The 14434-nt window shown below is 44.6% G+C and overlaps 1 protein-coding gene across 5 annotated transcripts in view; it reads left to right on the plus strand.

Moving 5' to 3' along the window:
* Positions 1-1633: 1633 nt before the first annotated feature.
* The window catches only part of LOC104067484 (methylenetetrahydrofolate dehydrogenase (NADP+ dependent) 2 like), a 74461-nt gene continuing 61660 nt past the window's right edge, over positions 1634-14434 (plus strand). For all 5 annotated transcript variants that reach the window (XR_008449480.1, XR_008449479.1, XR_008449481.1 and 2 more), the window contains exons 1-4: positions 1634-1753; positions 7273-7457; positions 8757-8879; positions 14029-14181. Coding sequence is in view for 2 of the 5 variants with exons in the window: in XM_054064276.1 (XP_053920251.1) it covers positions 1653-1753; positions 7273-7457; positions 8757-8879; positions 14029-14181 (562 nt within the window). In the remaining 3 variants the exon portion in view is untranslated. The remainder of the gene's footprint in view (positions 1754-7272; positions 7458-8756; positions 8880-14028; positions 14182-14434) is intronic.

Here is a 14434-nt window from a genome sequence, read left to right on the forward strand (position 1 = left end):
GAACAGAGATCCCTGCAGTCAGGGGGTAGACAGGAATGACTGTTATTGCCCAGACCCCATTTTCATGGCAACAGGGATCCATGTTGGTCAGAGAGCAGACAGGAAGGGCTCCCTGTGCCTGCACTGCATTTTGGTGGGAACGGAGATGCCTGTATGTGGAGAGATAGAAAGGAAGGGCTGCCATCTCCCAGGAGATGGAGAGCAAGGTCTGCTCGTGCCCTTGTCCCATTATGGCAGAAACAGGGATCCCTAAGGGTCAGAAGATGAAGAGGAAAGACTGCCATTTCCAAGGCTAAGGAGGAGGAGCCGCCATTACCCTCATCCCGTTTTGGCGGGAACGGGGATCCCTGAGATTGAGGAGATTGAGAGGAGGGGCCGCCATTTCCCTCACCCCGTTTTGGCGGGAACGGGGATCCCTGTGGTTGAGGAGATTGAGAGGAGGGGCCGCCATTTCCCTGGGGATGCACAGGAAGGGCTGCCTGAACACTCATGCCATTTTGTCAGGAACAGAGATCCCTGTGGGTCAGGGATGGACAGCTATAAGTGCTATAGCCCAGACCCCATTTTCATGGGAACAGGGATTCCTGTGGGACAGCGGATAGAAAGGAAGGGCTGCCATTTCCCAGGGGATGGAAAGTAAGGGCTGCCTGTGCCTGCACACCATTTTGGAGGGAATGGAGATCCCTGTGGGTAAAAGGATGGAAAGAAGGGCTGCCTGTACCCAGGGGATGGAACGGAAGGGCTGCCTGAGCCGTCATCCCATTTTTGCTGGAGGAGGTTCCCCCTGGGTCAGGGAATGGGGAGCAAGAGCTGCCCTTGTCTTCATCCACTTTTCGTGAGAGCAGGGATGCCCACGGGTCAGGGAATGGACAGGAATGACTGCTATTGCCAGACTCCGTTTTCATGGGAACTGGGATTCCTTGGGATCGGGCTCCCTGTGCCTGCGCTCCATTTAGTGGGAACGGAGATGCCTGTACGTCGAGAGACGGAAAGGAAGGGCTGTCATCTCCCAGAGGATGGACAGCAAAGGCTGTTCGTGCCCTTGTCCCATTATGGCAGAAACAGGGATCCCTAAGGGTCAGGGGATGAAGAGGAAGGACTGCCATTTCCAAGGCGAAGGAGAGGAGGGGCCGCCATTACCCTCACCCCGTTTTGGCGGGAACGGGGATCCCTGAGGTTGAGGAGATCGAGAGGAGGGGCCGCCATTACCCTCACCCCGTTTTGGCGGGAACGGGGATCGCTGCGCGTGACGGGCTGGAGGGGAAGGGCTGCCGTTCCCCAGGGGATGGGGAGGAGGAAGGGCTGTCCTCGCCCCTATCGCTTCTGGGCGGGAAGAGGGATCCCTGTGCGTCAGGGGATGGAGTGGAAGAGCTGTCCTTGCCTTTATCCTATTTGGGTGGGAAATGGGACCATCCTGGGGGTCAGGGGATGGAGAAGAACGGCTGCCATGTCCCAGGGCCCGCAGAGGCAGCGCTGCCGCGGCAGGAGCGGCGTCCCTGCGGGCAGGGAGAGGTGGAACCTGCCGTTCCCGGCTGCTTTGCGAACCCCAAACCCCGCTTGCCAAAGCCCAGGGACGCCGCCCCGCCCCGGGGCGCTGCCTCCGCCTCGCCCGCCCCGCTCTGCGCCGGCTCCGCCTCTCGCTCCACACCGACATGGCCGCTTCCTTCTGCCTCACCTCGCTGTCCTCCCTGTCCGCCCTGGGGCAATGGCGAGCGCTCTGCAGCACCAGCAGCTCCCTGCGCAGCGCCTTCAGGTACGGCTCCCCGCGGGCATCTTCTTCCTACTCCTCCTCCTCCTCGCTGCGGGGCTGAGGTGCAGTTCTGTCCGGGAGAAAGGGGCTCTGGTCCAGCGGGCAGTGGTGCTGGGAGGGCTGAAGGGAGGGCTGAAGGGAGGGCTGCAGCATTGTGGAGCCAGTGGGATGGTGTGGGGACCCCTTCCCTGACCCCTTCCCTGGGGGGCAATCATAGATTTGCTGAGTCCTAGAGTCATGGAATGGTTTGGGCGGGAAGGGACCTCAAAGCCCACCCAGTTCAACCCCTTGCCATGGGCAGGGACACTTCCCACTGGATCAGGGGCTCCAAGCACCATCCAACCTGTTCTTGAACTCCTCCAGGGATGGGGCAGCCACGGCTGCTCTGGGCAACCTGGGCCAGGGCCTCCCCACCCTCACAGGAAAATATTTCTGCCTAAGATCCCATCTCAATCTCATCTCTGTCAGCTTAAAACCGTTCCCCTTGTCCTCTCCCAGCCCTCCCTGATCCAGAGCCTTTCTCCAGCTTTCCTGGAACCCCTTTCAGTTCTGGAGGCTGCTCTAAGGTCTCCCTGGAGCCTTCTCTTCTCCAGGCCGAACAACCCCGACTCTCTCAGCCTGTCCTCATGTGGGAGATTCTCCAGTCTTTGGATCATCTTCGTTGCGTTAAACATCTGTGTCTGGCGCCTTAAAGAGCCCTTCAAAGAGAGGTTTACTGCATTTGTTAGGTTTTTATGGCATCTGTGGTTATTTGCTGAGTGAATATTTTAATCATTGCTTAGGAATATTGCCATCCCTGTGAACGGATGCGCTAAGGAATATTGCTGTCCAAGTGAGGAGGTCTTTTAAGGTGTATTGCTGTCTGTGTGAAGGGACGTGCAGTGGTGACAGCCCGTTGCATCCCCTTGCACCTCACTGTCCTCAGCAATGGGGGCATGCTGTGGTGTTCCTTTGTGCTCAAAAAAATGACCAAATAACAACAGAATACACATTTTATATTAAAAATAAGCTAATATGTGATAATGGTTACAAAGGCTTGTAGTGACAAGACGAGGGGCAATGAGTATAAACCGGAGAGGGGCAGATTAAGACTCGGTATAAGGAAGAATTTCTTCACTATGAGAGTGGTGAGGCGCTGGCGCAGGTTGTCCAGGGAAGTTATGGCTGCCCCATTCGTGGAGGTGTTCGAGGCCAGGCTGGATGGGTCTTGGGTAGCCTGATGCAGTGGGACATGTCCCAGCCCATGGCAGGGGGGTTGGAACTGAATGGGCTTTGAGGTCCCTTCCAACCCAAACTATTCTATGGTTCTATGATATTATAAGTAGATGGGAACCATGTGGTCACACTGTGTCTCAGGCAGCACTGCAGTAAGCAGGGCTCAGTCAGGATTTGTGGAAAGCCTGTATCCCTTGGGTGAGGAACTTGGGAAGGAATGGTCTCCTGGCATCAGTACTCTCTGTTTCTCGTTTAATGTGCTGTCCGGGCAGAGCCTCTCGTGTTGGTGTTGTGGCGTGGCACCTATGAGCACTTGTCTGGGAGTTGTTGGGGGGTTCAGCTGAGCTCTTGCTCATCAGCTTTCTCATTTATATTGGAGGGGTCTTAATTACTGACTCAACCATTTGTTCAGCTCTGAAAGCATTATGTTTACTTGGTGTTTTCAAACATGAAAAGATTAGTGAACCGTACTGTGACAATTGGAATAAGTACCTAACCTCCTGGAAAATCTGTACGTCCTGTCCAACAGAAGATTCGATTCTGCTGGGTTTGGCACAGAAAGCCGTATTGCTGCACCAGTGTATGCCTGCTTCTGTGCTTTGCTGCTAGGAGCTGGTTCTCTTCCAGTTGTGCAAAAAGTAGGTGCTCCTGTGCTAATGATTTTGTAGAAGTTTTCATGTGTGTATGGCAATGAGAAGATCCTGTTATGATGTCCCATACTCTTTTGGAGGGAAAAGGAATCCCTGAGGATCAAAGGATGGAGAGGAAGGGCTGCCCTTACCGGGGGATTACAGAAGGACTGCCTTTGCTCTCATCCCATTTTGACAGGAACAGAAATCTCTGCGGGTGGGGGGATGGAGAGGAAGATCAGCTCGTGCCCACAGCCCATTTTGGTGGGAATAAGGATCCCTGTGGGTCGAGAAATGACCAGGAAAGGCTGCTCTTGACCTTATCCCATTTCGGCAGGAACAGGGATCCTTGTGGGTCAGGGGATGGAGAGGAAGGGCTTTCAGTGTATAGGTTGATCTGAAATAGCAGCTGGCGTCATTGTTTCTTTAATATGTTGCGAGTCACTGAGTGCATGAACAAGAAATATTCAGTATGTGTGTTGTGCTGTTGAAAACTTGCACAGGGTTCTGAATGAGAGTGTCCATGAGTGGGTAGGTTGTACTGGGACGGGGTGGCATAGTAACACATATTAAAGCTGTCATTACACCCGCTTGAGTGTTTCATGTGGATAACATTTAAAATGATGATTCACTTCTTAATTTCATCGTCCTGAATGGCTTCCTGCAGCATAATCTTCCTATTGGGCTGATGCTTTACTTTCCCTGTAGTGCTTCTGTTTCCATGGAAGGACTTAAGCGATCTGCAGTGGAAACCTGAGAAGCAACAATGTATTATAATATTTGCTATTTTTATATTTGATAGTTGTGAAACATTTTACTGTATTTGAGAAAGTTCTTTACCTAGCCTTCTAACAAGGAAACAAAAGACACTGAATAACCTTCCAGTGCAACTAACAAAAATGACAAAGGTATTGGAAGTTCCTCCTATGAGAGTTAACCTGGGTGGTTTTGCTGAGGCAGAGTTGTTGTGAAGGTCCAAATGATGAATGTGATAGTATTTACTGAGTTGTGGTATTCTTCTGGATATTTCTTTCACGTACGAAAATAGGATTTGGTGCATAGAAGACAAAGGACAGTTGAGTTCAGGAAGTCACAAATGTGTTCAAGGTGACCTTTGTGTTAAAAGTGGCTACTCAGGAAGATGCTGGAATGGGAAAGTGAGCTGAATTTAAGTATAGTTTGTGGAGCAGGTGTGTATGTGTACGCTTCTGCTTTCCTTTCCCTGATAAACTCCCAGCACCTTACGTATCGCCTCTGGAGAGACGCTTAGAGCTTTAATGGTTGTTGAGTAAAGCCCGAGACTTGAAAGATGTGGGCTTTCACGTGTTTATATTTCACCACCTATTTTAGGTGGTGAAATATACTTTATGAAAACAGATCAGCTATATTACATGAAAAGTGGTGTTAGTGCAACTGTTTTCTTGCTTTGGGAAGGTAATTCCTGGAGATGTGGAGGGTGGAGAATAATCTTGGAAGGAGGAGAAGCAGAAGCTTCTCGATTTGCAGAGGTAAATGACAGTGCCTTGCCACCAGGTTTGTTCCCTTTTAGGTGTTTGCATCTAAACCCAGGAATGTTTTCTGCTTTTCAGCCACTGGTGTTTAAACAAGTTTCTGTCCATGCCTTGGTCGGCAGTGGTGAGCAGGCTGTGCTGTATCCTGGAAGCACATAAATTGTGCAGACACTTGACTTTTGTCCCAAAAGTGCTGCCACAAGCTCTTCATTTCCACATAGGATTGTATTGAAGCAGAGAGTTGTTCAAGAAGTGGATAAGGTCTGTTATGGGTGGGACAATGCTCCTGGCTGTGTGTTTGTGCTCCTAGGATTATTTTTTTTCGGATAGGAAAGACTAGCAGAGGAAAGGAGTTGTTTCAGAGCTCACCGCTGTGTGTTGCTTCCATGAGTTGTTGGGGTAATACTTTAAAATCCTTATTGTTGTACCATCCGTGTCTCTGTACAGTTTGAAAGTGTCCCTGAATAAATATAGTGTCCGTGGGCTTGAGATGTTTTCCCCCGTGTGTTGAATCATTAAACAATTCTCATGTTTGAATATGATGACAGAAAAAAATATGCATCTTATTAATACCACAAAACATTAATTGTACATTATTTCATTCCAGTTGTGTAGTTCCTTGTAGCAGAGACAGAGTGCAAAACCAATTTCAGACCACCTCGGAAAGCATGGTGAGGTGTCTTGCCTGAATGTTGTTCTAGGTATGGACTCATTCATCCCCCAGAACACTGTGCAGAAAACCCCGCCTGGTCAGGCTTGCAGTACTTGGAAAACCTGTCCAGTTTTAACATGAACACAGAATGCTTTATTGGTTTTGCAGATGACCTTGAGGTACTTTTTACTGTGGCAGACTAACTCAACATCTCTTAAACATCACATTGGGCACATTTGTGTATGGATATGCATGACAGCTTTAAGCGTATGTTTTTGCAGAGAGTGTCAAAACTCTTTCGTTCTGCATATTCAGGGTAGTCAGGCAAAAAAAGAAAAAAAATTACTGCTGAAGGGTGTAAAGCTTTTGTTCTCCTAATACCTAATCAAAAATTTATTAATCAGCTAGGGTTTCCTTTTCTTTTTTTTTTTTTTTGCCCCTTTTCTTCTTCCCAGGGAAGAGAAAGCTAAACCCACTCTTGTGTTTTGCAACAGATAAGGAAATTGTAAACCTACTAGATCTAGAAATGATCAAGAGACATAATAAATAGTGCTGTCTTCGTAGGAAATAGAGGTAAAACATATCACATACTTTGCTTATTGTATGTGTCAAGCAAAGTTCAGGCAGCTAAAGTTGGAGTAGCCAAACACAAGGTGTAAGAATAAAGCAATTCATCATGGTGATTAAAATTGTTCATAGGACAGGAAGTATGGTGTTTGGCTGTGATGATTTATCTCAGCTGGTTCTCATCATCAAGACTGAAATAACTCATTTCTAGGTAGTCTTCACTTGTTCTACCTATTGAAGTGTTGAGGTTTCAGTTTGTAACTGGAACGTGGATGGTTAACTGTAAACACTAAGTTTTTGTGCTCATTTTCTTCATTTGTTATTGTAGACCAGCAGAATAGTAACACAAATGCTGCTAATTGTGGTGTGTATAACCATGTAAAAGAAGAAGATTATAATCTTTATATTCTAGGTAAAGTAATGTTTGCTTTAATCTTGGTTTTGGCCTTGGGCTTGTAAAAAATTAGTTGCTGGCCAATTTAGGGCAAAACTGTTTGCTCTATATGAAGGTGAAATGAAATTTCAAATCTGTTTGAAAACTTCTGCTAGGAAACATGCAAGAAATTAGGAACAATTCAAGCTGAGTGGTGTTCTTGCAGTAGCAATACAGCTTGGTGGCAGTGATGGCATTTTCTGGTGCAGAGTTCCCAAATTCAGGAGTCCATAGCTGTGTTCATCCAGGCTGGTGCCTGTGTTGGGAAGGCACAGGGTGGCCAACGAGCGCCTTTTCTGTGTGCAGAGCACATTTCTGCCCTTCCAACAAGAGTGGGGAAACACTTCTTTCCCGAGGTAGGCTGGTAGCGCATGAGTGTTTTACAAAGAGCAGTTGAAATACTAGCAAAGTAATCAAAGCGTTTGCAAGTATTTAACAGGGCAGATTACACACATAAAAATGCCCTGTTTATGAAATTTTAGTCCTAAATATTGTATGTCTTTTCGTCTACCTAGCGATGAAGCAACCATTATCTCAGGGACAAAGCTTGCTAAGCAGGTTTTGAAAGAAGTTCAAAGGGATGTGGAATCGTGGATGTCCTGTGGAAACAAGAGACCTCACCTCACAGTCGTGTTAGTAGGAGATAATCCAGCCAGCCACATCTACGTCAGAAACAAGATAAAAGCAGCTGCAGCTGTAGGTATGTGCCATGCAGTATCAATGGGGTAAGCACAAAATACTGTTATTTAGGAACAAAGAAATAGAAAAAAAGTGTGGAAGAAGCCCCTTTGTGTCTTTATTTAGTTTTGCACTGTTTTCTTCCTCATCTTCTTTGATGGACGTGAAGAAAAAACGTTGCACTGACACGTGAAAAAAGTAGTTTTAATGGCACAGGAACGGTAACCGTAAGTTCGATTCTGTATCTTAAAATGATTTTAGGCAACAGTTTTCCCCCTTGCTGTTATCAGCTGGAAACTGAAGGAGAACCCTGGGGAAGTCTTTGACAGTTAAATGCCCCAAGTGTCATCGAGAGGCTTGGTGAATAAAAGGTAGTCAGAGAGAAATTATATCAGTTTTTAGTTGTTTCTGCGAGACACTCTAATTATTTTTTAGTGTGAAATATTTGTTGAAGAGCTCGCGTCCTCAATACCTCTTAGATTCCTTCTTTTGTATATATGGGTTTTGGCCCACCTCTGACTGTTGTAGCAAAGTGGTCAGAACAGTGGTTAAGTAACCAGTTCCATAGGAAGGCATTAATAACCTTTTTCTCGATAGTGTCAATAATTTCTTCATCATGACAGTCTTTGTGTGCATCTGCTGTATCTCATGGGATGTCTGTCCCGTTGAATGCTTTAGGTCCAAAAGCAAAGCCAGGGAAGCCAGTCCAAAACCAGGGCTTCACAGCTCTGAGCAGGAAGGGCAAAATCTCAGGTGTAGTGAAATCAAACAGTAAAGCCAAGTGACTGGTTACCAGGATAAATCCTGGTCACCACGGTATCTCATCTCCAAATGAAAGAGCATCATAGCCTAAACAGGGAACGTCAGTGCTATCAGTGAAACTGCAATCTTGTGGAGTAACTTGAAAGCTTTCTTTTTCTGATAATGAGTTTTCTCCCACAGGAGTAGAAAAGCTGTTAGATAAAATGCCAACAATGCTAGCACAGCGTGACCTGAATACTTCAGGTTTTAATGCTCAAGGGTGCATTTGTAGAAAAATTACGTGCATTATTTCCCAAATATTTCTAAGTTGCTGTTTAATTTTCGAGCTTCTGTCTGCAACCACAGATTTCTTTCTGTATGTTCCATTATGAGATTGTGCTTGACACCTAGAAATACAGCATTAAAGACCAGACAGAGAGAGCAGAGTTCTTAGCAAGTCCTCCGTGGCAATGTAAGATAGTTGTGAAGCAGCAGACAGGTTTTTAGGCAAAACTATTAAGTTTATCCTTAGATAAATTTCCTGATAGTAATATTTCTTCTGTTTTTTGTTTTACATCAGGCATTTCTAGTGAGATCATACTGAGGCCTAAAGACATTTCTGAGGAAGAACTCTTAGATCTGACGGCAAAACTCAACAACGATTCAGCCGTCAGTGGTTTATTAGTGCAGCTACCTCTCCCAGGTAGGTGACATCTTTTGTCCCACTCCTCGCAGTCAGTGTAAGAGCTGAGAGTCTGGCAATTTTGAGTTGCAACTGTGTCGTAGTGGAAGCTCATAGAAGAGGATGTGCATAATGAAGGATTAGTTAAGATGTTCAGTTTTGTGTTGCATACTGGCCTGCGGTTGATTTTAGACAAAGAAGCAAAGGAAATAATTTACTATTGTCAGCCTTGCCCTTTTTTAGAGTTCAGTCAGAATGCTATTTCAAGAAATTCCCCTACACACACACCCCCACTCACCCAGCATTCATTTATTTCTACTTTTTTGTTTGATTTTGTGTGTGTGTTCTGTTTTTCTAACATGCTGCACTGTTTTGCCTTGAACTCCAACACCTCTGCCATGTTTTCATCCCTTATATCATGCCAAATTGTGCTGTCTGGGGGATGATGCTGTGGCCTTTCTCACAGTAATTCCAGGTTTCGCCTTAAACATTTGTTTGTGTTTTCTTTGCTGTCCCTAATGTCCCAAGTGAGCTTTGTGCCAAGGTTCTGAAAGCCTCTACCACATTCTTGGGTTTTATTTCCCTTCTCCTAACTTCTAATAACATCTAAGTGAAATACCACTTGGCAGTAGCTGGCAAAATGGTATTTTGGCAGTGATAAAACTTGCAGCTTTCATCTAAATCTGCATAAGGCAGCTTAGTTAAACCACTGTGGGCTTCCTAATGGAGAGGCACCTACATTTCTTGAGTTGTAATGAATCAACTGGCATGTGAGGTTTCCCCTGCCTCTGTGTTTCCAAGTGTTCTCTCTTATCATACATTTATACTGTCTCCTCTGAATAGCAGGATTGTCTTCTTGATGTGTATTGGCTTGTTTTGTAGCTGTAGCTGAGACTCCAGGGACTGCTGTCTGTAAGCCTCTCTGATGCTGAGGTTGAAGCTTTTTTTCTCAGTAAGCTCTTCAGTTTCACTCTTACTCCTAGTCACAATCTTCACTTTCAGACAGTTCTTGCTGCCTTCATTTCTTATGTATGAAACAGCAAACAGTGAGACAGGTGCTGAGTGTTACAGAGGAAGAGAGGCGTTGTTTGTTTTTGTAATAAACTTCAGCTTTCCCGATTAAGTTTTACGCTTACTATTATATGAAAGCTAACTGCAATCAGCCGCCTGTTGTAAGAAGCTGGCCACAAGGTGGAAGTATAACACAAGTAAGGAGTCTAAAATCTTGGGTGCCAAGTGAGGCGCTCTGGGAGCTGGTGGAATGTGGCCGGTTTACTTGGAACAAGCATCTCTCCCACTGAGAACAGTTTAGGGAAAAGAGGTGATGTAACAGATTTTCACTTCAGGAGGAAGAATTCATGCCAAAGATGGAGCACTGACAGCACTGACAGGCATGGAAATCTTTGTCTGAAGTGTGTAGCAAAGGAAATGGACTCATCCCCTGCTGCATTCCCCGGAAATGGCAGGTGTCATTTGTCTTACTTGAGGGGATATGCAGTAAGATTGTTAGGTACTGCTTGCGGAAGTGCATTTTTTGATACAGAGGGTATCGGGTCATTGCAGTTGGCTCTTGAGCTGTCTGCCTCCACCCTTATAGAGTTCAACCACAGACTTGGGTCTTGAAGATCAGTAAATTCAAACCTGTTCAACATTTGAAAAGAAGAAAACTCTGAAGATAACTCTTGTGTCAATTCAAATGTCTGGTGCTAGCACACTTAAATGTTTAAGGTCTAAAGGAGCTGATTGAAGATCCCTCTTAAAAACAACATTACGTTTGTCACAGTAACTGTGTGAAGACTAATTAGCCTTCCTCTAACCTAGAAAGCCTGCTCATTTGCGGTCTGGCTGTTGTCTGCCATGGCAAAAGCCTTAGAGGAGTTTAATCAACAGCAGAACTTTTTCAGTATTGTATTGTCTGTGGAGTAAAGTTAAATATGGAAGTTATCATGAACTGCAAGTGTTCAAGATGTTCTTTCCATAACAGGTGTCAGGTATAACTCTAATTACTGAATGGTTTCTGTTCTCCCAAAGGAACTTCATAAACAGAGGGGCAGAAAGCTGAGTTATCTCTTTTTCACAATTCTTTTGATTTGCATTGGGATGGAAGGAGGCAAAGCCTAGAAACTTGGGAAACTTCATCAGCGGAGGCTGCTTATTCCACAGTTGAGGTGGTTGTATGGGGACTTGCGGGTTTTGCAGTAAACCACATACAGGTGTGGCTTTTGATCAGCACTGGGATAAAAATAGAAGGAGAAAGTAGCTTTGTTCTCTTTCACATCTGTGAGCTAGAGCATCTTAACTTTGAGGATTGTCATCTCTGCCTGAGGGAAACTTCTTTTCTGCTCCCCTTCTGAGTGTGTTACTTTGTGTGATGTGGTAGTGGTCTGTGGAGAGTTCCTGTGTATGTTTTAAATTGCCTGGAAGTTGGCTGCAAAACATTAGGTATTTATTTGAGATGGAAAATGAACAACTCGACATTTTCTCAGCTGTAAGCAGCAAAGAAGTATGAGATGAAGAAGCACAAAGGGGTGTCCCTCTGCTGTAGAAGGCTCTGTCAGCCGAAGCATGCTCTGCTCTGGTGGAGCTGCCTGTTGAAATTGCCGCGGCGTCTCAGTACAGCTGCTCAAAACTGTTTCCATGGAGGTCACTGCTGCGGCTCAGCAGCTTCCTCCTTACTCCCTGTCTGCATTTCTTCATCTGTGTACTATGTTTTCAAATCCTTTTTGTGCAATGTTTTTGTTTTCATCAGCCTTCCCTTTTGAAAACCAGTCTGTCTTTCTCGTATGTCAGCATCAGAGGCACATGTTTATCGTGTAAATAAGAGCTGTTCCGTGCCTGTCAGAGGAGCTTGGCAAGCGATGCCTGGTGTTGTCTTGCAAGTGGAGTTAACAAGTGAAAGGGTGAGTGCAGGGAGGAACTTGGTCTGGAGAGCAGCTTGAATGACAGCAAGGAAATTTGTACGAGCATCTCTAGAGAGGGGAGTGAGCGTGTTCTGTGAGACTGACTGTAACAGACTTAAAGTGTTTTGTTCTTTTGGGAAAAACAAGGCTATCTGCAGTCAAGTGGACACAAAGCAGGAAAATATATTTGTTGAGGCAAACAAATTCTACTCATGAGGTAACCTAGTCTGCATGGGTAGAATTGGGTTAGTTGGTAGGTTGGTTTGGGGGTGGCCAGCCCAAGATGGTGCTTTTGCAGTGCCTCTGAGCAAGGAAGGGTGTCCACATCGGCTCATCCCACGGCAGCCTGTTTGTCCCAGCTGTGCAGGTGCATTTCTTCCCAGCACTATGTGCCCTTTTCAGGAATTCTGCAAATCACTCTTGAGTGGGAAAATAAAAATCCATGCAAAACATGATTTCGTTCCCTTTTACATGAATGTCTCTATTACCGTCCATTTCTGGGAGCTGGAGACAAACGATTATGAGGAGGTGCTTCTCAGAGCAATGTTCTCTCCTATCCCAGGCTGCCAGGTTTTTGTTTGATGAACAACTAACTCACCTAAAGTTAACAAGTTCTCTTTGGCAAAAACTGTTTATTGGGTTACTCTAAATTTCTTCTTCTTTGCTTTGTTTTTAATTCCCCAGGTTGACATAAAAACAAGGTTGCGGTTCCCTGCAGCCTGGATTAGGGTAGTTTGGCTTTTGAGAGACTTTCATCGGTGTGCTTAACATCTTGATATCCATGGACTTTTCTCATTAGGATTCAGAAGGAAACTTCCTCCCATTAAAAAATAGAGAATCAAATTGTAAATTATAACAGTCAAGTTTAACTAGCGGGGGGGTTAATTTGGAATCTTTTAACAGGAGATGAACACATTTGAAGTTTTATAACATGCATGATATCTTTTAATTAGCTGACTCCTTTTATTGCAAAATCACAAAATACCCAAATAGAGCTCACTGACTACTAAATACAAACATCCTTTATAAGTTGATTAAATGTTTTTACTGAATTTTGTGATCAACGCTCATTTTCCTTTATTTGTTTGATTTTTTTTTTTTAAGCATCCTGTTGTGCTCCCTGAATTGGCATTGGGATACATCTCCTCACAGTCACAGAATTCTGTCAGGAATCTGGCCTAGTATGGGCACTGTATCATTATAGAAAAGGTGCAAAAAATAGTCTTTCTGGGATGAAAGTAAAGCTTGAAGTGTAATCCTGGAAGCAGTCTGGGATGTTATTAAACAGTAATGTAATAGATTGAAATGTCCCTACTCACTAAAGGGGTTGGATGAGGTGGCCTTTAAGGGTCCCTTCAAAAGCAAAACATTCTAGGATGCTAAAATATATTTAAAAAATATATAAATATATGTGAGTAAATAAATTTATTAAGCACAGTTTGCTTTCTGAGACAGTATGGGGACATTTTGTAGAGCCGTTTCTTTCAAGTGTCTTTACACGAGCGAGCTTTATAATTGACTTTTGTCACTTTGCAGAGAGAGAAGTGGCTAGCACACATTTTTTTCGTTGTCACTACCGATGCCTATGCACTGTGAACTTTAAGCAGTTGCAGACCTATCCCATATCAACAGTGCATATAAAAAATTATCATTTCTGCTTGCAATGAACAATAAATTGTGTTCAGGTGTCATCATTTAAGCCACATTTAGTGTTTTCAGCTCATCAACATCAAACAATTTTATGCGTTCTCTCAGTTCTCTTATGAAGCAGGATACATTTTAGTCCTCCTGGTTAACAAATTATTAAAACCAGTTGTACTGTAAAATGGAAAATGAGAGCTAGGCCTGCAAAGTTCTTTCGGCTTAGGATTTAGGTCGTGTATCCCTTGTGATTTAGAGACAGGTAACATGCACGAGACCTTTTCTCCTATGATTTTATTTTTGAGCCAGTTAACACTGAACACTTCTGGAATGCAGAAGTGACTCTGAAGTGTCTTTCTGAAATGTTTGTTTTAATACTTACTACGTCGTCCTTCTCAGCTGCGTAGTGGCCTCTGCCATTTTGAACGAATCTGTTGTATTAGCAGCATCACAAACGGAGTAACTTAATTTTCAGTACCTGACTTGAAAAGGTGAAGTTGTATCTGCTGCCCTTAGAGGCAGCATGTAGTTTATTCCTGATGAATAACAGTAATTACCCTCAATAGATCCAGCTTGTGTGATGCCCGGCAAGTGAAAGAGCTGTGATTTGACAGCAGTGTGTTTCCTAGATCACATAGATGAACGAACAGTTTGTAACGCGATCGCTCCCGAGAAGGACGTGGATGGATTTCACGTTATGAACATTGGGCGTCTGTGTCTTGATCAGCCTTCTGTCATACCAGCCACTGCTGCTGCCGTGTGGGAAATCATCAAACGGACAGGTAAGAGAATGAACTGCATTGCAATCCCTCTATCTCGGGAGATGGATCAAGTCAGACTTGAGTAGAAAGTGTAGGTAATTTGAACACATTGGGCTGACTGAAGAGCAAACATGTAGAGGATCCATAATAATAATAAGGAGGTACCAAACAGATGACATCTTTTGCAAGTAGTGTAACTATTAATTACATGTAGACAGTACTTGATGCAGAATACTTGGTAAAACACTTTGCTAACTTATTTTCTGCATTTTAT

This window comes from Cuculus canorus, chromosome 4 (genome assembly GCF_017976375.1).
Source record: "Cuculus canorus isolate bCucCan1 chromosome 4, bCucCan1.pri, whole genome shotgun sequence".
Lineage (NCBI taxonomy): Eukaryota > Metazoa > Chordata > Aves > Cuculiformes > Cuculidae > Cuculus > Cuculus canorus.